Source organism: Dermacentor andersoni, chromosome 10 (assembly GCF_023375885.2).
Source record: "Dermacentor andersoni chromosome 10, qqDerAnde1_hic_scaffold, whole genome shotgun sequence".
NCBI lineage: Eukaryota > Metazoa > Arthropoda > Arachnida > Ixodida > Ixodidae > Dermacentor > Dermacentor andersoni.
Window position 1 is genome coordinate 5,884,750 of NC_092823.1, and position 24,922 is coordinate 5,909,671.

The 24,922-nt window shown below is 47.8% G+C and overlaps 1 protein-coding gene across 2 annotated transcripts in view; it reads right to left on the reverse strand.

Annotated features, from left to right (window-relative positions):
* The window catches only part of LOC126519715 (acetylcholinesterase-like), a 107,523-nt gene that overhangs the window by 24,859 nt on the left and 57,742 nt on the right, over nucleotides 1–24,922 (reverse strand). For both annotated transcript variants that reach the window (XM_055065372.2, XM_050169071.3), the window contains exon 5: nucleotides 14,890–15,157. In XM_055065372.2, coding sequence (XP_054921347.1) covers nucleotides 14,890–15,157 — 268 coding nt within the window. The remainder of the gene's footprint in view (nucleotides 1–14,889; nucleotides 15,158–24,922) is intronic.

Consider the following 24,922-nt stretch of genomic DNA (forward strand, 5'->3'; position numbering starts at 1 on the left):
AATGACGGAGCGTAGGCAGACGACAACGTCAGTGATTATGATGATTAATAATGACAACGATGTTGATTTATTCGCATCCCCTTTGAGACGAGCCGTTGACAAATCAAGGCCCTGCCTGCTCTGGTTACTCGGGTCAATGCTTTTCCTTCCAGCAATCTTGTAGGCATCCCATTAATATTCTCTATCTTCCTTGTACCGCTGTCTATGCCTGTAACGGGTCCGGTCGTATTATCTCTTCCCTGGTTTTTTTTCTCCAATACTCCAAATGCCTCTTGCTTATCCCGACTGCTGACCCGTTGATGCTTCCACCCACTTTAAATCCAAGCGCTCCTGGAAGTGGTGCGTTGCGTAGTGGTCTCGCTGGGTGAGTCCCTTCGCATGCCATTAGGATGTGGCCGCCGGATTTTCGTTGCAGCTTACACATGCCTCATCTAATTGCGAATATGTGTACCTTTTTCGTCCTTAGACAACCAGCTCGAGCCTGAAATAGCACTTCCCTTCGCGTTATCGTACAGGCTTCTAATTTCTTTTTTTCTCATTCTTGTAAATATCCACGGTCTTCTGCGTTTCCATTGTTTGCAACCAATTCGCTGCCTCTGCTTCTCTAACTATCTTTCTGATTACTACTGGCTGCCTATCTATACTTTCAATAACCCTGCACTCGGTCGCCAACTCTATTGACCTCTTCTACCATTCTGCGTCCACGCTTTTCAGCTCCAGATGCTTGTGCACTTTGGCCGCCTATTTATTTTCATCCATGTTCCCGAGTCTTTCTTCAAAACCGATATTGCCCCGCGCACCTCTGACTTGCAAAGCCCATGTCACGCTGCACTGCCTCATTTGTGGTATCCCCGTGGGCTCCAAAAGCCAACCGGCCCATCGATCTTTGTTCAACTTTCAACCCCGACAATGTATCAGATTTTAGGCACAGAATGTCACCTACGAACGCCAACGCTGGCACCATGACTTCTTTCCAGATTCCACAGATTACGTCATTTATTGTGGCCCCAAAGTGCCCTATGTTTCCTTACTGCTGCATTTCGCTTCCATTTTATTTTCAGGCTATCCTGGGGAGCACCTGTGTAAGTCTTTCGTTTACGTATACGCCAATGTATCTATATTGCTTTACTATGAGTGTGACTTGCTGCTGAATTGATACCACGTAGTTACTCGTCTCTTTATTAAGATCGTAATCCCCTTTTTCTCTGTGCTAAATTTAAGACCTAGATTTGTCGTTGCGTTGCCACAGATATTCGCAAGTGTCTGTAAATCTCTTTTATTGTCCGCTAGTAGCACTATGTCCTCCGCATACATAAATCCAGGGAGCGTCTGTTGCACGTGTAATGAAGCAGACGCGCCCCTGTGTATGTGCCGTCTGAAGAGGAAGACGAAGGGCCGTGCCGTGATGGCCAGCGAGCCCCGTGCTTCGGACAGCCCTTGCAGTGCTTTGATTGATCTAGCGTTCCACACCGTTATGAACGACAATAAACCTCATCGCATTTGGTGGAGGTTGCTGAGATCCTTCGCCTCGTCCTGGAGCTCCGCACTCGAACCCTGCCAACAAGATCGCCCAGCACAATGCCTGATCCCGCCACCTCGTTGCCTGCACCCCCGGCTGCCACTGTCATCTGCGCCGGCGTCCCTCGTCAACGCGACCCACCCATATTCAGTGGGACCACCGAACACGACGTGGAAGACTGGCTGTCATCGTACGAACGTGTAAGTGCCCATAACAGATGGGATGACCAGTCTAAGCTGACCCACGTAACTTTCTACCTAGCCGACGTAGCCAAACTTTGGTTTTTCAACCACGAATCAGACTTTACGAGCTGGTCCGCGTTTAAGACTCTGTTTGCTGAAGTCTTTGATCGCCCAGCTGTGCTTAAGCTACGCGCTGAACAGCGTCTACGCCAGCGCGCACAGCAGCCTGGAGAGACATTCCCCAGCTACATCGAGGATGTTCTCGATTTGTGCAAGCGGGTAAATCCCAGCATGTCAGAGGATGACAAGATTAAACACATCCTCAAGGGCATCGAGGACAGCGCATTCCAGATGTTGCTGGCCAAAAGCCCAACTAGCGTATCAGTCCTCATTAACCTCTGCCAGAGCTTTGACGAGCTGCGCCGCCAACGTTCCATCGCCCACCAGAACATTCAGCACGCCGATTCCATCTCGAGCATCGCGGTTTCTACCGAAATAACCAACTCGACCCTCTCGCAGCATATTAAAGATTTTATTCGTGAAGAGGTGGCTAGCAGCTCTCGCTGCTCCCTCACAGCGACGCACCTACGGCAGCTTCGCCTCCAACGCTGCAGCAAGCCATCCGAACTCAGATATCTGAAGCGCTTCCTGCAGCTCCTACAACCCCCCTACCCAATCCTGTGAGTGTGCCGCTGGCCCATATCACCTTTGCCACTCACCCTACGTCGCTGCCGCTCAGTTATGCAGCCGTGGTTGCGCGGCCACCTGCACAGACAGCTTCCTTTTTATCGCCCATGCACCCGGCTTCATTTCCAGTTGCCCGACCGTCGCCACAGTTTTTGCGGCCCACCGAGACGTGGCGCACTCAAGACAACCGGCCTATCTCCTTCGCCTGCGGCATTGCTGGTCATGTAGCGCGCTTCTGTCGCCGCCGCGCCCCAACTGAGCGTACCAGCTTTGACACGCCCAGCTACGCGCCACAATACGCCGCCCCACCTCCATTTTCACCGCGACGTCTCGACACTGATCGCCGGTCGGAAACTCGGCACTCTCCTTCCCCTCGTCGGCGTTCGATTTCGCTCCTGCGTCGTTGAGTTCCCACTGAAGAGGGAAACTGACTGCTGCAGTTCCTGAGGCAAGAACTGCAAATACATCGACGTTCTCAAGACCTCAATTTTCGCCGCAAAATGTAATTAGCGTTTTTGTAGAGGGAGTACCCGCAGTCGCACTAGTCGATACCGGAGCAGCCGTTTCCGTCATTCAAGAGAGCCTTTGCCGCAAGCTACGAAAAGTGACTACAGTTCGCTCTGGCCTGGTGCTCGCCACTGCCAGCGCGCAGCGAATTTACCCTTCAGCTGTACGCACGGCCCGTGTCGTCATCAACGACGTTCTGTACATTATCGAGTGTTTCGTGCTATCATCTTGCTCTCACGACCTCATCCTTGGTTGGGATTTCCTGTCACGTCATCATGCTGTCATTGACTGTTCGCGTGCAGAAGTGTCGCTTTTACCACTATGTGAATCACTGCCGACCAGCTCTCCTCACTTTGCCGACAAACTCACTGTTGATGCCGACGCAACCATACCTTCTGAGTCGTCGATGGTTGTTGTCTTGTCGTCTGATGCCACATCTGATGCCACTGTGGTGTTCACGCCGTCCGATGTGTTTGCTCAACGCAAGGGCATTGTTCTTCCGTTTGCCGTGCTTACTGTAACATCTGGGTCAACTGTGATGCTGGTCACCAACTACTACCAGTACCCGATCAGCCTACTGCGTGGAGAGACCGTAGGATACTTCCAGGCGGTCGACTACGTCGACGACCTCGATGTTCCTACCGACTCCCTCCGTGATGTTGACGCCATCGCTTCGGTGTCCGGCTCATCACCTTCAGTGGTTTTTGACAACGCCATCGACCCTGCTCTTTCCCCACCTCATCGCCGCCAACTTCTCGCTCTCCTTCACCAGTTTGTCAACTCCTTCGACTGTAATCAGACGTCACTGGGCCGTGCCACCGGTGTTTCTCACACCTCGAAACCGGTTCCCACTCCCCCTTGCGACAGCGCCCGTATCGTGTCTCCGCCGAAGAGCGCCGACTCATCACGGAGCAAGTGGACGACATGGTCAAACGTAGAGTCATCCGTCCCTCTGAAAGTCCTTGGTCTTCACCTGTCGTATTGGTGAGAAAAAAAGATGGCTCCATTCGCTTTTGTGTCGACTACAGACGCCTAAACAAGATAACGAGAAAAGACGTTTATCCACTGCCTCGAATCGATGACGCTCTCTATTGTTTGCAATGCGCAGAATACCTCATTTCCTTGGATCTGCGCTCCGGGTACTGGCAAGTTCCAATGGCCGAGCCTGACCGTCCGAAAACCGCATTCGTTACACCCGATGGTCTCTACGAGTTTAACGTTATGCCCTTCGGGTTGTGCAACGCGCCTGCTACTTTTGAGCGTATGATCGACACCATCCTTCGCGGTCACAAATGGAAGACGTGTTTATGCTACCTAGACGACATCGTCGTTTTCTCAACCGATTTTCCGACACACCTCGCTCGCCTGCATGACATTCTGACCTGTCTCGCATCTGCCGGCCTACAGCTTAACCTCAAGAAGTGCCGTTTTGCTGCAAGAAAACTAACCATATTGGGTCACGTTATCTCAAAAGACGGCGTCCTCCCGGACCCAGACAAGCTCCGCGCCGTTGCCGACTTTCCAACGCCCACGTCTATCAAAACCCTCAGAAGTTTTATTGAATTATGTTCCTATTTTCGTCGCTTCGTACGCAATTTCGCATCCATCATGGCACCTTTGACAAGTTTACTTTCCGCCAGTAACGGCATAGCAGCGTGGTCACCTGAATGTGATGCAGCGTTTCGGCAGTTACGCCACTTGTTGACCTCACCACCGATTCTTCGCCACTACGACCCTGATGCTCCCACGGAAGTCCATACTGACGCCAGCGGAGTTGGCCTTGGCGCTGTCTTAGCGCAACGGAAAGCTGGTTATGATGAATATGTCGTCGCTTATGCGAGCCGTACTCTAAAGAAAGCAGAATTAAATTACTCCGTCACAGAAAAGGAGTGCCTAGCGATCATCTGGGCACTAAGCAAGTTTCGCCCATACCTTTACGGCCGTTCTTTCGCCGTTGTTACTGACCACCATGCCCTTTGTTGGCTTTCTTCCTTGAAAGACCCGACTGGACGCTTGGGACGTTGGGCGCTTCGCTTTCAAGAGTACGACATCCGCGTCATGTACCGCTCCGGTCGCAAGCACTCCGACGCTGATGCGCTCTCTCGCTCTCCACTGACGCCTGATTTGGCGTCTTTGTCAGCTTCCTCGTCCAACCTGTCACCGTTCACCATCACTGACATGCTCACAGAGCAGCGCAAGGACCCAACCCTTGCAAAGTTACTTGACTACCTTGCCGCTCCGTCTGACGTCCCTTCGACGCGAGCACTGCGTCGCCAAGCAACCCACTTTACCGTGCGGGACAACATTCTATATCGCCGCAACTACATGCCCGACGGACGCAAATGCCTCCTCGCTATACCTCGTCATATGCGCTCTGACGTCTGTACGTCTTTTCACTCTGATCCCCTAAGCGCCCATGCCGGCGTCCTCAAAACTTACACAAGGTTGCGTCAGCGTTATTATTGGAAAGCCATGTACAACTTTGTGCAGAAGTTCATTCAGTCTTGCACTACATGCCAACAAGGCAAGACACCTACCCAGTGGCGTAGCAACAGGGGGGGCCGGGGGGCCGTGGGCCCCGGGTGCACGGGGCCAGTAGGGGGGGGGGGGTGTCATATACGTCTGAAGACACCCGAAAATTGTTGATATCGTCGCCTTCCTCGACTACACCCGGGGGGGGGGGGGTGACAGAAAAGCTAAGGGCCCCGGTTGCCAGACGACCTAGCTACGCCACTGCACCTACCCAGCGTTTCACAGGACCGTTGCAGCCGCTACCATACCCGTCTCGTCCGTTCGACCGCGTCGGCATCGATCTCTACGGCCCGTTTTCATGCAGCGGGCGTGGAAATCGGTGGATTGTTCACGACTGCGCAGCTGCAACATCATGTACCGCATTGGTGGCGAAGGATATAAAACCAGGCCCGGCTGCATCGCTGTTCAGTGGGCATGGTGGTACGACAAGGAAAACAACGATGGGCTTACGCACGCTTTTCTTCATTGTGCAGTTCTTCAGTTCTTGGGTACCTGCACGGCAGTGCGGCTCGACTACGGCTTTCCAGCACCAGAGTCCGTCCATCGGCAACGCATCGACTCTTCTGGAAAGCGAGAACGACTTCGCCTACCTTTCGCCCGTCATTCTACCGGCAGCCAGACAGCACATGCGCACATTCGTGCACGTGCACAATGTTCACGACTGCGCAGCTGCAACATCATGTACCGCATTGGTGGCGAAGGATATAAAACCAGGCCCGGCTGCATCGCTGTTCAGTGGGCATGGTGGTACGACAAGGAAAACAACGATGGGCTTACGCACGCTTTTCTTCATTGTGCAGTTCTTCAGTTCTTGGGTACCTGCACGGCAGTGCGGCTCGACTACGGCTTTCCAGCACCAGAGTCCGTCCATCGGCAACGCATCGACTCTTCTGGAAAGCGAGAACGACTTCGCCTACCTTTCGCCCGTCATTCTACCGGCAGCCAGACAGCACATGCGCACATTCGTGCACGTGCACAATGTTCACGACTGCGCAGCTGCAACATCATGTACCGCATTGGTGGCGAAGGATATAAAACCAGGCCCGGCTGCATCGCTGTTCAGTGGGCATGGTGGTACGACAAGGAAAACAACGATGGGCTTACGCACGCTTTTCTTCATTGTGCAGTTCTTCAGTTCTTGGGTACCTGCACGGCAGTGCGGCTCGACTACGGCTTTCCAGCACCAGAGTCCGTCCATCGGCAACGCATCGACTCTTCTGGAAAGCGAGAACGACTTCGCCTACCTTTCGCCCGTCATTCTACCGGCAGCCAGACAGCACATGCGCACATTCGTGCACGTGCACAATGTTCACGACTGCGCAGCTGCAACATCATGTACCGCATTGGTGGCGAAGGATATAAAACCAGGCCCGGCTGCATCGCTGTTCAGTGGGCATGGTGGTACGACAAGGAAAACAACGATGGGCTTACGCACGCTTTTCTTCATTGTGCAGTTCTTCAGTTCTTGGGTACCTGCACGGCAGTGCGGCTCGACTACGGCTTTCCAGCACCAGAGTCCGTCCATCGGCAACGCATCGACTCTTCTGGAAAGCGAGAACGACTTCGCCTACCTTTCGCCCGTCATTCTACCGGCAGCCAGACAGCACATGCGCACATTCGTGCACGTGCACAATGTTCACGACTGCGCAGCTGCAACATCATGTACCGCATTGGTGGCGAAGGATATAAAACCAGGCCCGGCTGCATCGCTGTTCAGTGGGCATGGTGGTACGACAAGGAAAACAACGATGGGCTTACGCACGCTTTTCTTCATTGTGCAGGTTAGTAGGTTCCCAGAACTACCTCACGCTTCTTTTAAATCTGATGACCTGTTCCTTGTCGTGCTTCCATGCCCAAAAGCCTTGGTTGATCCTTTTTATGCTTTGCTTTTGTTGTTATGTGGTGACGTTGAGAGTAATCCCGGTCCCACTACAGGTTCGCAAAAAGCGCAATCTTCGAATACTGTGGAAGAAATTTTGAAAACTCTTAAGGATCTAGACGAGCGATCTATAAGAATGGAAACCCTACAGAAATCTATGGCTACGTCAATATCAGACCTAACGGAAAAGCAGGAATCGGTTTGTCAGGTGGTATCAGATATAAAAGCCAGATTAGAAAAAGTTGAACAGCAAACTTTTGCAATTGAGCAAAAGCAGACAGATCTCGACGATGTGCGGGATTCCGTAGTCCGCGTCGAAAAGCACACGCGCACACTCCACTCAAGACTAAACGACGCCGAAGACCGCGCTCGCCGGAATAACTTGCTGTTCTACGATGTGCCTGACTCCGCTGATGAAACCTATTCCAAGTCTGAAGAAAAAATACTGAAAATTTTCGCCGATACTTTAAATGTGGATATTTCAAGTAACAACATAGCCAGAGCGCACAGAATCGGGCGATTTGCCACAGGGAAAGCACGGCCACTAATAGTAAAATTTGAAACATACAAATGTAAGGACTTAGTCCTTTCCAAGCGCCAAGTTTTAAAGGATGTAAAAAAAATATCCGTAAGCGAAGATTACTGCCCAGCAACAAGACACTGCCGCAAGAAGCTGATCGAATTTGGAAAAAACACAAAAAAGTCATTCAAGTTGCACTACAATAAATTGATTATCGGTGGAAAAACGTATGCTTACAATGAAGCTCATAATACTGTAACTGAAATAGCAGCTTTCGATAGCACACAGAACGACATCAGCCCTCGTACTCTTCGCTCTGGACGCGAATTCCCATTAAAAGAAACATAGGGGAACGAACGGGGAGGCGGTTCTCAGCTGTGTTCTTGCTCAGTGCTTTTTTCGAACATGTGTAGTCTTCTGCCCAAGAGGGACGAACTGTGTGCCATTATTGATGACTGTGACGCTGACATCATTGCGTTAACTGAAACCTGGCTGTCATCTAGGGTATCCAACTCTGAGTTGTTTTTTTGCAGAAATAAATACGCAGTTTTTCGGAGCGATCGCACTGGGAAAGTAGGCGGTGGTGTACTTCTTGCAATCAGTGACCGATTTGAGGGCTTTTGTGTGCCGATTGTTTCAGATTTAGAAATCATCTGGTGCTGCCTTACAATAAAATTTAAAGAACTACTAATAGGGGTTTGTTACCGATCACCCCCAAGTCCTTTGTCCTTTTGCAATGACTTGTATGACAACTTGAACCAGATAACAATACGCTATCCTGGAGTGCCAATATATCTAATGGGCGATTTTAATTTTCCAAACATCGTATGGTCCCACATCAGTCCGTTTTCTGAGCCCTCATCTACTGAATGTAATGAGTTCATTACACTTTGCTCTGACTTCGGTTTTTCACAAATGGTCACCTCACCAACGCGAATAACTCGGCACTCATCCTCACTACTTGATCTGGTGCTCACATCTTCACCCGACAACGTCTCATTGATAACTCACTTGCCTGGTCTCAGTGATCACGACATTTTGCACTTCACGCTTACATTCCCCCAGCAGTATCAATGCAAACAACTAAAGACAATTAGAAACTTCCAATTTTTCTGCCATAAACTCAAGCCTATGTTCATTTCTTGACGACTTCTTACCGCAGTTTTTTGAACGATCAGTTGAAAGAAATTGGTGTATGTTCAAGAATAAAATTTTAGAATTAGTCCATCAGCATGTTCCACTCCAGCGCGTTTATTCTCATAATCAAGCCCCCTGGTATAACAGGTTTCTTAATATGCTCTCAAATAGGAAGAGACGCCTTTTTCGCACCGCTAAACGGACGAAAAAGCCTGCACATTGGCTTGCATATAAAAACGCTGCCTCTAACTACTCAATTACAGCTAAAAATACTAAGCACACATTTTTTAGCAAAACCCTGCCATTATTACTAAAAACCAATCCAAAGCGCTTTTGGAGCATAGTAAAATGCAAACGTGGAAATAAGATTGCATTAACACAATCTGGTAGTCAGGTGTCCAGCTATCTTTGCGCAGACGTCTTGAACAGCGCGTTTGTGCAATCATTTTCCTCTCCCGCACCTAACAACGAATGTCCCGTCCTACAGGACTGTAACTTTCCTCCTATGGACCCTATTATATTTGATGCAACAGAAATTAAAAAAACAATCGAAAATTTGAAAATTACTTCCTCCTGCGGTGTCGATGAAATTACCACCAAATTCTTAATTAGCACAGTTGAATATTCGTCTATCATATTGCAATATCTATTCTCGCAATCATATAACTCTGGCATGCTTCCGCTAGATTGGAAAACAGGAAAAATCATTCCCATACACAAATCGGGTGACACTCATAATCCATTTAATTATAGACCGATTTCTCTTACCTCAGTACCTTGTAAAATTATGGAGCATGTAATCTACACACATCTCATTAACTTCCTTGACGACAATAATTTCTTTACTCCTCACCAACATGGGTTTAGAAAACACTTCTCTTGCGAAACACAGCTTGTCACACTTACAAACGATTTACACTCTAACCTTGACGCAGGCTTCACGACGGACTGTATTTTTTTGGACTTCGCTAAGGCATTTGACAAGGTGTGTCACGCTCTACTCTTACACAAACTAACCCTACACTACTTAAGTGGATCTGTAGCTTTCTTACATCGCGCGTTCAGTTTGTTTCTGCTAATGAATGTACTTCCTCTCTAGTCCCTGTCGGCTCAGGCGTCCCTCAAGGATCTGTCCTGGGCCCACTTTTGTTTCTTATATACATTAATGACTTACCTATTAATATTTCATCAAAGATATGTTTACTTGCAGACGGTTGTGTGATATACCGCAAAATTTCCAATAACTGCGATGTAACAGCTCTACAAACCGACTTAAATAAAATAACTGATTGGTGCAGCACGTGGAAAATGCAACTTAACATTATGAAGTGCAAAACTATGAGGGTTTCTCGTACTAACTCTAGTTCTCCAAATTATTCTCTCACTAATATATCACTTGAATGTGTCACCTCGTATCGTTATTTAGGAGTGACCATAACTAACAATTTGTCTTGGAAAACGCATATTGATATCATAGTGTCCAAAGCTAACCGTACTTTAGGATACCTGCGCCGAAATTTTTCTCGTGCACCATCCTCATTAAAACAGTTACTATATACCACTTACGTTCGCACGCAACTTGAGTATGCTTCATCAATATGGGATCCCTGGCATTCAACACTAATACATACGCTGGAAGCTATACAAAACCGTTCAGCCCGTTTCATTTTGAATAACTTCAATCGGACAGCAAGCGTAACACACATGAAATGTTTATTAAACCTGCCTCTCTTATCCCACCGCCGAAAACACTCACGCATTTCTCTTTTTCACAAAATCTATTATCATAACACCTTTTTACACACTCTTTGGATCAGGCCAGCACCCTTCATTTCTTCTCGGCGTGATCATAATCAGAAAGTTAGCATATCTCATTTCAATACTATCATGGGCGCATTCATTCTTGCCAAAGACTAGCAAAGACTGGAACAGCTTATCCCCTTCATTAACAGGTATAATTAATCCACTTATGTTTAGAAACGCACTTGAAAACGAACTTTTGTAATATACTTACCATTTGTCTTGCCTATGTGTATGTACCTTTCTTTATTGCAGCGTTTTCATCAGTTTTCATCAGCATCATGATCAAAAAGTTAACAATGCATTTTGTAAATCTACTGTACATATTATGTTTTTTTTTAATCCCTTTACCATTGTGTACATCACATTTGTATTTATCTTTTGTACCTCTGTTTTTTATCATCGGATGTCAACTCAAAATTTGGAATTGTTACTGCCGTTATTTATCTTTTTTTGAGTTACTTTTACCGATGTTTACTTTGTATTTTCTTAGCCCCTCCCCTCTATAATGTACTATGTACCTTGAGGGTAAAATAAATGAAATGAAATGAAATTATTGTCGGCGTAGATCACCTTACTCGCTACGCTGAGACTGCAGCTCTGCCAGCAGCGACCGCCCGTGACGTTGGTTATTTTATTCTTCGCAATTTTGTTCTTCGCCACGGTGCTCCCCGAGTATTACTGAGTGATAGGGGCCGTGTCTTCCTGTCGGAGGGTATCCAAGCCCTTCTCGCTGAGTGCAGGATAATTCATCGCAAATCTACCGCGTACCATCCCCAGACCAACGGTCTGACCGAGCGCTTCAATCGCACACTTGGCGACATGTTGCGGATGTATGTTTCGTCCGACCACTCCAACTGGGACACCGTACTTCCCTTTGTTACGTTCGCGTACAACACCGCGACGCAAGCGACCACCGGCTTTTCCCCCTTTTTTCTTGTGTATGGCCGTGAGCCATCATGCCCTTTGGACACCATACTGCCGTACCAACCTGACGCTACAGAGTATACTCCGCTTTCCGAAGTCGCCAAATATGCTGAAGATTGCCGTCAACTGGCACGTACTCTGACTAGTGAAAATCAAGAACGTCAAAAGACAAGACATGACCGTGATCATCAACCACCGCACAACTTTGCTCCTGGTTCGGTTGTGTGGCTTTGGATACCAGCCCACATTCCTGGCCTTTCTTCCAAACTCCTGGCCCGTTATCACGGTCCGTACCGTATCATCGAGGCCACTTCACCGGTAAACTACATCGTCGAGCCGCTCACCGTGTCACCAGACCTGCGTCGTCGTGGGCGCGAGACAGTACATGTCAACCGCCTGAAACCGTATTACGACCCGCTCATCTTTTCCGCGCCCTGAGTCGCCAGGATGGCTACGCTACGCTCCCGGGGCATTGTAATGAAGCAGACGCGCCCCTGTGTATGTGCCGTCTGAAGAGGAAGACGAAGGGCCGTGCCGTGATCGCGAGCGAGCCCCGTGCTTCGGACAGCCCTCGCAGTGCTTTGATTGATCTAGCGTTCCACGCCGTTGTGAACAACAATAAACCTCATCGCACACGATTTGTCCATTAGGCATGTATAATAAATAAAGCCCTCGTTAGCTGTTTTCCAGTCGTATTTCTATGCCCTTAACATAAAGCGTGAACAACAATGGAGACAGAGGACATCCTTGCGTTAGTCCTTGGTGAATTCCCACCACTTCATTACATTTTTGGCCTTCACATACAAGTCGCACTCGGTTGTCTCTATGTACCTCCCTCAGCAGCTCCACGAGATCATCATCTATGCCTTCGGGCTTAAGAATATCCCGCAGTAATTCCCTGTCTGCAATTGTCGTAGGCTTCGTTAATATCCGATCTGTTCTGAGCTACTGAAATCTCTATGCGCCGAGTTAGCACAAAAATATCTTCTAAGCGCCTGCCTGGTTTGAACCCATCCTGTAGTTCCTCCAGTACGCAGTTTTTTTCCACCCGCTTCGAGAGTTCTAATTTTATGGCTTGCATTGCCGTTCTATATATCACCGACGTCACTTTAAATGGCCTGTGCGAGCTCGCCCTAACCTTATCACCTTGGCTTTTGTGGATGAAGTTCATTTTACTTTCACACAATCCAACCGGAACTTTCTTCGTTCTAATCCCTTGTTCAATGTCATTAGTCAGCCGCGCCTTGCTCTCTAGACCGAGGTTTTTGATTAGCTGTATTGAGATTTCATCGGGTTCTGTGGCGGTGCGATTAAGGACATTTTCTTCTGCTTTTTCCAGTAAAAATATTCCATGGTAAAGTTTTATATCTCCGGCTTTTGATATCTTTTGAAAGCTCAGGCTTCTCTGTTGATGCTGTACCTATTTGGGTCTGAACTATGCTTTGTTTTATGCTGAAATCAGCCCTATCTGTCATGTACCGCTGCGCATTGTCTCCTTCGAAAATGTTACCGCCTTCATACCCTATAGCCCTCTGCAAAATTTTAGTTGGAACTCCGAGCGCCCTCTTACACGGTTCCCGAATCATTTTGGTGCGCCTTTGTATCTTTTGGAAATGTTACGCACGCAACTTTCACTTGTGTATTTAATTTTCTCTTGCACGAGATAACTCGCCATCCTTCCATCTAATCTCAACTTTTTGGCACCTCGACGATCCCTAGACGACTGCTTACGCTCTTCTACAGCTTTCTTTATTTGCTTATTCCACCACTTACGTGGTTTCCTCTATCCAACCAAACAACTTTTTTCCCTTGTCTTATCTTCTTCTGCATAACGTCTATTAATTACTTTAGTCCAAGACTGTTGTACAAGACGCCTGCATTGTCTTCTATGTGTTTCGCAATCCCTGTTATTTGCTTTTCATTCATTTTTAGAATTTCTGATGCTATCGGTAAGTGTTTTGCATTAGTATCTCTCCCATATTTTAAGGTTAGACGTTTATGACCGCTACCCAAGCTGTCTTTTCCGTGTTGCTCTATCGTCATTTAGTCTAGTTGTTCGTAGACCGTTTCTGACACACATGACAGCCTATTACCGCACTGCCACGTTACCTGTCCATGACACTTATTCTTACTAATTAACCAGTTTAAAGCTTTATTCATCGCACAGATCCAGCACTTGAGAACCATCGTAATCAGTCTAAATACTTCATGTTCATATCGGCCACTAGTGTTGCCTGGCCCGATTTCTTGAACTCATTATTAGCGCTTCTAAGGCAATCAACCACTTCATTATTTTTATCTCTGCTGTCACTGCATGTCCATAGGTAAGCTCCTCCATGCCACGTCTTTTTGTCTTGCCATGTACCGCTAATCTATAAATGTTGCTTACATGTCTCTTTTAGCCTTTTCAGACCTCGCCTAATTAGCATGCCCACTGCTCCGCTTTTCCTTGACCCAGTCATTCTCTAGCACTCTTCGCATACAAAATTGTCAATAGAAGGCGGCTGCTCCAAATCTCGTAGATGCGTTTCGGTCAAGGCGTACCGGACGACGAACCGTAGCGCTGTTCGCAGCGCCGCCATCGGTCGCGCCCGAGGCAAGGTCGTGTTTACCTCACGCGATCGGCAGCAGCACCACCGGAGTGGGCGAAAGCCTCTTCGACGTATGAAAGACTTTAGAAAGACTGGGCTGCAAGCGCCTCGGTGCGGCGAAGCAGCTGGCAACACTCGCCGCTCTATCCTTGCGAATGCTACGGGCGGTGCGGAACCTGCCAGGGCGCGCATATCTCGGAGGCAAGGTCATGTGCGTGCATGCGAGCGCGACCAAACGCCACTGGTGCTCAGTGAAGCATAGACGGAAAGCAAATCGAAGCTGAGGCGGAACGGGCGGAGTGATACTTTCGGTGACCGAACCCCTTGCGTATCTTCCACAGCACGCTAAGTATGAAATGGAGTGCAGTACTTGCGATGTAGGGCGTGAGAAATCACTTATACGGCCACACTGCCTTTGACGCGTCGGTTGCTCAGATTGACATACATCTGCGAAGGATTATTCTTTGCTTTCTTTAATGAGCTGGGAATAAGCAATGATACAAAACTGAAATATTTTAGGCGAAGACAGGGTGTTTTAACAAAAACTACGCTTCTTTGGGTGAGAAGGGCACGTATTACTTCCCTCTATCAGATTCATTTCGCCTGACCTGAGTGAGCGAGCTCTTGAGTGCCTCGCGGTCCATGCTGTCGAGCTGATCGGACAGTAGTTCGGGCCAAGGCCGAGGCCAAACGAGTGCCGTGACGCCCTCGTCAGAGGTGACGCCCGTGAGGAGGTCGACGCTGGCATCGAAGAAACCCTTGCGCACGGCCACTGCGGGGACCTTGGGCAGGAACTGGTCGTGGTAAGTGGGCACGAACGGAAAGAACTTGCCCGGAACCGCCTCGGACGACGCCACCACCAGCTCGTCGGCGGATCTGTGCGGACACGTCGTGTCAATGACGCCTTGGTAACAGCTCAAGAGCGCGAGGAAATAAGCATGCGCACACACACCTAAACGCACTCATAGATAGTGATACCCAACATAGCCCTCCCCCTATTTTTTGCACAAGCGCTCAGAGCGCTCTTGTGAAAGGAAATAAAATAGGTCGGGGGCCGCTTTCTGATATGTTTGTGTGCGTGTGTGAGCGTGTGTACAACGTTAGGATGGATAGTTGGGCGTGTTGGTTAAGCATGATCTGAAGCGAAGGCGCTAAAACGACGGAGGACAAAGAAGTGTGTGTGTGTGTGTTTCTTCTTTGTCCTCCGTCGTTTTAGCGCCTTCGCTTCAGATCGTGTGTACAAGTGCGTTTGTCTGCACTCTGAAGCTGTTACCAAGGTGGATTACCAATTAGCCAAGCTACAAGTTCATCTATGTCCATAACATGACAGGTCACCAACACCCTTCGTTACACATCTAGAGAAAAATACAAGAATAGGATACTATTATAAATATTAATATGCAAACTCTGCAGGACACAAGAACAGACATCAAAAACCAAAGCGAAGAAAAAGACCACGCTGCACCAAACGACCTGCTGACAAAACAGTGCATCAGAAGTTGAACATCAAATGCTGCAGGTGAGTAGAGAAAGATGGGTGAGGAGCAGTAACAATATCGTCTGGGAAATCGTCCCAGTCATGAATTGTTTCCGGAAAGAAAGTATACTTAAAAATATTCATTCAGTGATCGGCTCGATGAGACGCATAAGTTGGTGGCTTAATGTACATATCCTTGTCAATACCGGTACTGCCCTGGAATATGTTATAGAAAAGACACAATCTGAGACCGCAGTCGTAGCCTAGTGTACAGGGCGCCAGCCACGGCTGCGGTAGGTGGCCAGTCCGAAACCCACCGCCCGCACCCACCGTGAAAAAAAAAGATGTGGGTACAGGCGCTCCCGAACGCGGCGCCCGGTAGCTTGGGGTGTATCGCCTGCGGAGTGCACCCGAATTCCCTGCGTTGTTTCGAACTGTAACGCGTGAGGGTGGATACGTTCACTGGTCGTAATGCGGACACAGCTGCCTTCGTCACTAGACACAATCTGAGATACTTCCTCCTGTTTTCAAGTTTTATTGCTTCATTCATTAGTGGTACATATATGCAGTAGAAGTTATACAGAAAGAGGTCCCACAGTTATAAACTGCAGCGGGACCTCTTGTTCTTAGTTACATCATCATCATCATCATCATCAGCCTGGTTACGCCCACTGCAGGGCAAAGGCCTCTCCCATACTTCTCCAACTGCCCCGGTCATGTACTAGTTGTGGCCATGTTGACCCTCCAAACTTCCTAATCTCATCTGCCCACCTAACTTTCTGTCGCCCCCTGCTACGCTTCCCTTCCCTCGGAATCCAGTCCGTAACCCTTAATGACCATCGGTTATCTTCCCTCCTCATTACATGTCCTGCCCATGCCCATTTCTTTTTCTTGATTTCAACTAAGATGTCATTAACGCGCGTTTGTTCCCTCACCCAATCTGCTCTTTTCTCATCCCTTAATGTTACACCTATCATTCTTCTTTCCATAGCTCGTTGCGTCGTCCTCAATTTAAGTAGAACCCTTTTCGTAAGCCTCCAGGTGTCTGCTCCGTACGTGAGTACTGGTAAGACACAGCTGTTATAAACTTTTCTCTTGAGGGATAATGGCAACCTGCTGTTCATGATCTCAGAATGCCTGCCAAACGCACCCCAGCCTATTCTTATTCTTCTGATTATTTCACTCTCATGATCCGGATCAGCAGTCACTACCTGTCCTAAGTAGATGTATTCCCTTACCACTTCCAGTGCCTCGCTACCTATCGTAAACTGCTGTTCCCTTCCGAGACTGTTAAACATTACTTTAGTTTTCTGCAGATTAATTTTTAGTCCCACCCTTCTGCTCTGCCTCTCCAGGTCAGTGAGCATGCATTGCAGTTGGTCCCCTGAGTTACTAAGCAAGGCAATATCATCAGCGAAGCGCAAGTTACTAAGGTATTTACATAATACTAAGGTAGTTACATAATAATATATAAATAAAAAGGCGTCAGTTGCGGTTATAAACAAAGAATGGATTACACAATTTCTACAGTGTTAAAGTAATAAAACCTATGGCAACAGATCACAACATAAAAGAAATTACATAATAAGCAACATAAACATACTTCAAAGAATAGATGCAGTTTACAGGGTATTAATATAAGCTCTCAGTGAACGTTGGTATGACGATAATGTAGGTGAGGATTTCACGCGAGTAGGTAAATTATTCCACATTTTCACACTAGCAAAACCAACAGTTAGTTTGCCATAGTTGGTGCGTGATTTTGGAAGTAAAAGGTTATTTTGTAAAGAGAACCTGGTAGTGTTAGGATTAGCAAGACTATTCCTACCAATGACATAATGTAATTGTGGGTTTTTAAGAAGGCGGTAAATAACGATGCTGTGGTTGTACCAGATAATTTTATTTATAGTGAGGATACTTAACTCAGTGAAGATGGGGGTAACATGAGCGTTATAAGGAGCTGAAGCGATGATACGGATAGCGTTATTTTGGATGTGCTGCAAGGGAGCTATATGACAGCGATATGTAAGACCCCGAGAACTGATACAGTAATTTAAATGGCTATAAATGAAGGCATAATACAATGTTAGGAGAGTGTGCTTTTGAAAGTACTGTCTGGCCTTTAAAAGCACCCTGATACCATAGGCAGCTTTCTTTTTTATGAAGCTGACATGCAAATTAAACTTTAGAAAGGGGTCTAATTGAACACCTAAAAATGAGCACTCATTAGATGGTAATATTGGGTGAGAAGCTATGCACAGTGGTAGAAGGTTATGTCGAGGTTTACTGTGTGAACTAAAATCTACAAACTGTTTTCTGAGGGTTAATTAGCAATTTATTTTTTTTTTGCACCAACTACTGACATTATTTAGTTCATCATTTAAAAGCTCGGTTAGCGTAAAGATGTCGTTATGTGAGGCGTAAATAGTGGTGTCGTCCGCGTACAAAAGACATTCTGTAGAAGTTAGGCAGTTGGGGAAATCATTAATGAAGATTAGAAATAAGAGGGGACCGAGTATGGACCCCTGTGGAACGCCAGTGTTAATTATTTTTGTGTCAGACAGCACTCCTGAAACGCAAATCTGTTGCTGTCTGTCGTATAAATAGCTTCGCAGTAGTTCCAAAGATGGACCTGTTATGCCATATGCGCTGAGTTTAGTAAAGAGAATGTTTTGATTAATGGAATCGAATGCTTTGGAGTAATCGATAAATACAGATCCCACGAATCTGCCCCCATCAATTTCCGCTTTTATCTTGTCAGTGAGGGTGATTAAAGCTAGGTTAGTAGAATATCCAGCACGAAAACCGAACTGTCTTGGTGTTAATAATTGGAACTTGTCCAAGTAATTAGATAGGCGCTGTGCTAATAGTTTTTCTATTACTTTACTGAAACACGGCAAGATGGATATGGGCCTGTAGTTTGCTAGTAAGGTGACGTCTCCTTTTTTGTGCACAGGAATTATTTTTGACTTTTTCAAGCCACTAAGAAAAACGGCAGTTTTAAATATGAAGTTGATAACGTGACTGCAAGCTTCACATATGCTGTCAACAATTTCTTTGATATGATACGAGCATATGGAATCTAAACCAGGACTGCAATTTTTAAGATTCATAATTGTTGCTCGAACTTCACTGGGTGTAGTTGGGAACAGATAAAATGATTGTTGTGTCAAGCGTGGCATGTGAGTGTCATTACCCCCAGGGATATCAGGCACAGTACCAAAAACGTTGCTGAATGCGCATGCAATATCTTCAGGGTTTGTAAGTGTGCAGTCTTTTTCTTGAATTTTCGTTATTCTATTCCTAGTAAGATTCTTATTCAGAAACGCATTAAGTATCTGCCATTGTTTCCGGGAATCGTTCCCGGTTTCATTTATTACATTTTCATAGTAAGTTTTCTTTGCTTGTTTAAGTAGATATGTCAGTAAGGTGCAAAACTTCTTGTACCGAAGCTTAAGAGATTGGTTAAATGGCTAACGCAGAGAATTCCGAATTGCGATAGCGCTTTTCCTCGAGACACAGTTGCCAGAAACGAAGCGGGTAGCACGTTCCTGCACACGCTCATTTATGTTTTGCTTTGTGTAAGGATCGCATGCAGGACCGCTATATTCTAAAATTGGACGGACACATTGGAGGCATAATAATTCTTTGAGTTCAAGAGGGGCTTGCCAAAAATTCCTTCTGATAAAATTGAGTGCTCGGCTGGTTTGTATGATAAGTAGTGAACGTGCGTGTTCCATGAAAAGTCATTGGCGACCATAACTCCCAGACATTTATAATCTGAAACTGCAGTCACGCGTTCACCGCCTAGGAAATAGCTATTGATTTGAGGATGTCTTTTTTTCGTAAACAATATTGTGTTGCATTTCAACAGGTTGAGAGCCATTTTGCAATCCCGACATCAGGAAAAGATGTAATCAAAATCCTTTGCAGCAGCTTCATATATGTTTCACAAAGGATACTGCGGTAGACACAGCAGCCGTCTGCATACAACATCAAGAGCTGGAGAGATGTACTGGAAGATCATTCATACAGACTAAAAAGAGAAGCGGCCCTAATATGCGGTAGACCTGATAACACTGGTGCTTCTGATGAATTCGCTCCATTCAGCACTACGCACTGCTATCGTTCGCTCAGATATGCCGTTATCCATGTCAGCAACTTACTCGCTATGCTAAGGGCAGATAACTTCTATGTTAAGAGATGATGTGATGCAGATTCAAAGGCTTTTCTAAACTCTAAAAATACGCAATTCACTTGATTACCACTGTTTAGCGATTTGAAAATATCGTGAGTAAATTCTATTAATTGTGTGTCGCATGAAAAACCACTTCTGAATCCATGTTGAGTCCTGCAAAAAGACATTTGCTTTGAAGATGATTAATTAAGTTGCGGTAGACTATATTGTCACGTGGTAGTGACGTATAAAGAACACTAGCAATACTGCGAAAGTCGAAACTAGTATTTATTGGGCGAACCTGTGCCCACAAAAACAGGCTACACAGAACCGCGATAGCGGCGAACACAGTCGGCCATCGTCAAAAGCTGATCAGCGGGTCAAGCGCGTCGGCTTTTATACACCAGTCCTCGAATGTTCTAGAGTAATCGCTGGGACCCGCGTGTCTTCCACAAAGTTCTGCACTATTCGCGCCGCGCATATATGCAATCAGATTACACAAGGTTCGGTGACAGACAGCGGATAGAACCATCTATAACATTCAAGAAACTTCCGATACATGCAGGCGTGTCCTGCGCTGTGCGTTAACATTTGTTAGGCGGTGACAAGCGGCCACCCGGAAAAGATAAACAAGTAGACGTGTCAATACCCCGCTCTTAAAAAGCATCGATCCGATGCTGCAAACAAACGAAAGCAACAAACAAAAATACCCGTAGCAAAGAAACACAAAAATAAGGAATTTCGTCAGCGTGCGTAAAAGGGCTTAATACGCACCACGTGGACCACTTCAGATCGTGCGCGGCGCCGCTGTGAATACAAAATACCGTCTGTCACGACCTCATAGTCCAGTGCGCCAACACGTCGGATGACCTTGTAGGATCCGAAATAGCGTCGCAATAGTTTCTCACTGAGTCCTCGTCGGCGTATTGGGACGACAAGCCCATTTGCTTCCATTGCCTCCGCATTGGCCATGTCGCTCGCCACTGCCGCACCTCTTCTCCCTTTCTCCTCGCCCATATGCCGACCCATGCCGTTACTCAACTCGCCGTATGCCTCCTACCTCTGACGTATCCGCCGATGGTAGTCGTCCTGCTCGCTCGCCGTCACCTCAGCGCCGTCGGTCCCCGTCGCCCCAGCCAAGTTGCTATTCGTCGCCGACCAATTATGGACCCTCCCGGACGGAAAACTAGACCATGCAGCTTCTGGAGATAGTGCTGCATTATCTTCGTCGTGTCGAAATCCTTCATTGACGCTCCCAACGAACCAGAACTTACTTGATGTTCACGTCGACGGTGTCCCTTTCACAGCGTTAATAGATACTGGAGCATAATGAGTTGTAACCTCCGTCGTCAAATGAGGAAGGTTCTCACGCCTGCTACTACACGAGCCGTATGTGTGACCGATGGCAGCACTGTTGTCGCACTGGAATGTGTACTTCCCGTATAAGTATCGCCGACCACCATGTTCATGTTCTTTTTACAGTGCTGGCCAATTGTCCCCATGACCTAATCCTCGGACTTGACTTCCTTACGGCACATTCAGCTTTGATCGACTATTCTGCCGGTACCCTTTGTCTCGAACTTCCTCTACTCGCGCATATTCGTGCTGAACTGCCGACCAACTTTACTACGACCGCCTTCGTCCGCCTGCCGCCTAAAGCCTTGACTTTCGTCGATTTGCTATCATCTTTTCCTGTGCCCGATGGTGATTACGTCGCCACACCTATTCCTGATGTCCTTTTGATGCGCAATATCACTGAGCCCTACTCCGTCGTCACCGTCACCGATAACCGGACATGCCTCCCCGTGGTCAATTTTGGCCTGACAAAGGAAGTTCTACCCAAAGGCGTATTGGTTGCAACGCTCCGTGCTATCGGAGATGACCACGTCACGACGTTTTTCCTAGACTTATGCCCCGATTCTTCACTATGTCCACAGGATGCTATATGCCCTGACGCAACATTTCTTCCCATGATTGCTGCAGACCTATTGCCTGAACAAGCAGCAGCTCTGTGTCGCCTTTTGGTTTACTACCACGACATCTTCGATCTCAGCAATCGCCAATTGGGCCAGGCTTCAAATCTTAAGCATCACATAAATACTGATGATGCCGGTCCTATTCATCGCCGGCCATATCGAGTTTCTGCTTCAGAGCGTAAGGTTATTCAAGTTGAAGTGAACCAGATGCTTGCCAAAGGCATTGTTGAACCTTCGTCGAGCCCTTGGGCGTCGCCCGTGGTGCTTGTTAAAAAGAAAGATGGCACATGGCGTTTCTGCGTAGATTATCGTCATCTAAACTTATTACCTTTATACTTATACCCTTATTTCTTTTGTTTACATTTTGCCATTTTTGTTAAACTGCCTAATTCTTTTTCCCACCCTGCTATAATCCCGATACCGGGATTGCGGTATCAATAAATAAATAAATAGATAAATTACCAAGAAAGACGTCTACCCCTTGCCTCGCATTGACGATGCCCTCGATTGTCTCCACTGTGTCAACTACTTTTCGCCAGTAGAACTTCGGTCTGGTTATTGGCAAATCTCTGTGGATGAAAAGGATTAAGAGAAGACCGCGGTTCTCACCCCTGATGGTCTATAACAATTCAAAGTTATGCCATTTGGTCTATGCAACGCCCCAGCAACGTTCGAACGTTGCTTCAAAGGTTCAAATGGTCAACCTGCCTCTGCTACCTAGACGACGTTCTCGTATTTTCGCCTACATTTGAGACACACCTTGAGCACTTATCAGCTGTTCTTCAAGTCTTCTGCGAGGCTAAGCCACAACTAAATTCATCGAAGTGTCGCTTCGGTCGTCGGCAGATTACAGTGCTGGGCCACCTCGTCGACGCTTCCGCTATTCAACCAGACCCGGAGAAAATTCGTGCTGTCAAGTCTTTTCCCGTACCTCAGTCTGTCAAAGACGTCCGAAGTTTTGTAGGATTCTGCTCCTACTTCCAACGCTTCGTTCAAGACTTCCCAGAGATTGCCCGACCACTTGCTGATCTTCTGAAGCAGGTCGTGCCGTTTACGTGAGGCCCCGCTCAAACTGCCGCGTTTGCCTAGCTCACCAACATTCTCGTCACGCCACCTATGCTGGCCCACTTTGACCCGTCCTCTCCTACAGAGGCGCGTACCGATGCCAGTGGTCATGGTATCGGAGCCGTCTTAGCCCAGCGCCAACAAGGTCAAGATCCTGTTATCGCCTACTCTAGCCGCATCCTCACAGCAGCGGAGCGCAACTATTCGATTACAGATTGTGAATGCCTGGCTCTCGTCTGGGCGGTTTCCAAATTCCACCCGTACTTGTGTGGCACGCACTTCTCTGTAATCACGTACCACCACGCGCTCTGCTGGCTTTCCTCACTCAAGGATCCTACCGGCCGGCTTGGTCGCTGGGCTCTGCGGCTGCGAGAATATTCCTATGCACTAGTGTACAAGTCGGACCGATTACATCAAGACGCAGACTGTTTATCACGCTATCCATTGGACAAACCACCCGCCGACCCTGACCCCGATACCGATGCTTACGTTTTCTCCGTTTCTCAGCTGCTACACGTCGCCGACGAGCAACGCCGTGATGCCACCTTACGCTCCATCATTGAGGGCTTGGAATCTTCGCCTTCTGATTCGTCCCTTCACCTGTTTGTTCTCCGGAATAGTGTATTATACCGCCACAATGTACGTCCCGACGGTCCTGCCCTACTCCTCGTCATTCCTAGGCACCTCCCGTCAGCTGTTCTCCAAGAACTTCACGATTTACCAACGGCAGGTCACCTTGGCGTCTCCCGCACCTACGACTGGATTCGCCGACGCTTCTTTTGGCCAGGCCTTTCCCGCTCCGTCCGGAGATACGTTGCGGCATGTGAAAAATGCCAGCGCCGAGAAACACCATGGACTCTCCCTGCCGGGTGCCTTCAACCGCTCGACATTCCTGCGGAGCCCTTCTTTCGCATTGGCTTGGACTTACTTGGCCCTTTCCTTCTATCCACGTCTGGCAACAAGTGGGTGGATGTGACCACAGACTACGCCACGCGCTACGCCATCGCCTGAGCGCTCCCAAAAAGCTGCGCTGCAGATGTGGCCGACTTTATTTTACGCGAGGTGATTCTGCAGCATGGTACTCCACACCAACTGCTCACTGACCGGGGTCGGACATTTCTTTCTACAGTCATCGCCGACATCCTGCAGTCCTACTCAACCAAGCACAAGCTGACTACGTCTTAGCATCCACAGACTAATGGTCTCACGGAGCGTCTGAATCGCACTCTAACAGTCATGCTTGCTAAGTATGTCTCGTCCGACCATACTGATTGGGACCTTGCCCTACCCTATGTCACTTTTGCATATAATTATTCGCGTCACGACACTGACGGTTATTCCTCATTCTTTCTGTTGTTCGGCCGAGAACCGACATTGCTACTGGACGCATCCCTTCCATGCACCGCAGTAGAGACCAGCGAGTATGCACTTGACGCCATCACCAGGGCAGCCCAAGCACTAAAAATTGCCCGAGCTCGCCTCCTGACCTCCCAAGAAAAGCAACGGCATCTGTACGATCGCCAAGACAGAGACGTCCACTTTTCGCCTGGATCTCTGGTACTCCTGTGGTCCCCAAAAGCTCCTGTCTCGGCACACAGGCCCATTTCGAGTGCTGCGTGCCGTGGCTCCAGTTACGTACGAAATCGCCCCAGTCAATACCAGTGCCTCATCTGCCCCAAATTACACTCACGTTGTGCAAGTCGCGCGCTTCAAATCATACTAATTTCCTGTTCTCACCGATATTGCGACGCACCGGGACGGTGCTTCTGCCGCCGGGGATATTGTTACATGCATATTGCGTGTTTCTTGTTGACAATGCACGCCGGCACCCCGACGAAGACGACGAACGGTCTCTGGCTCTCCAGCTGTCCGCTGAACTGGCCAGCGCTGCAGTTATCCTTTGTAAATATACTTTGCAAATAGTCTCCAGTTCTTAATCCTTTGTT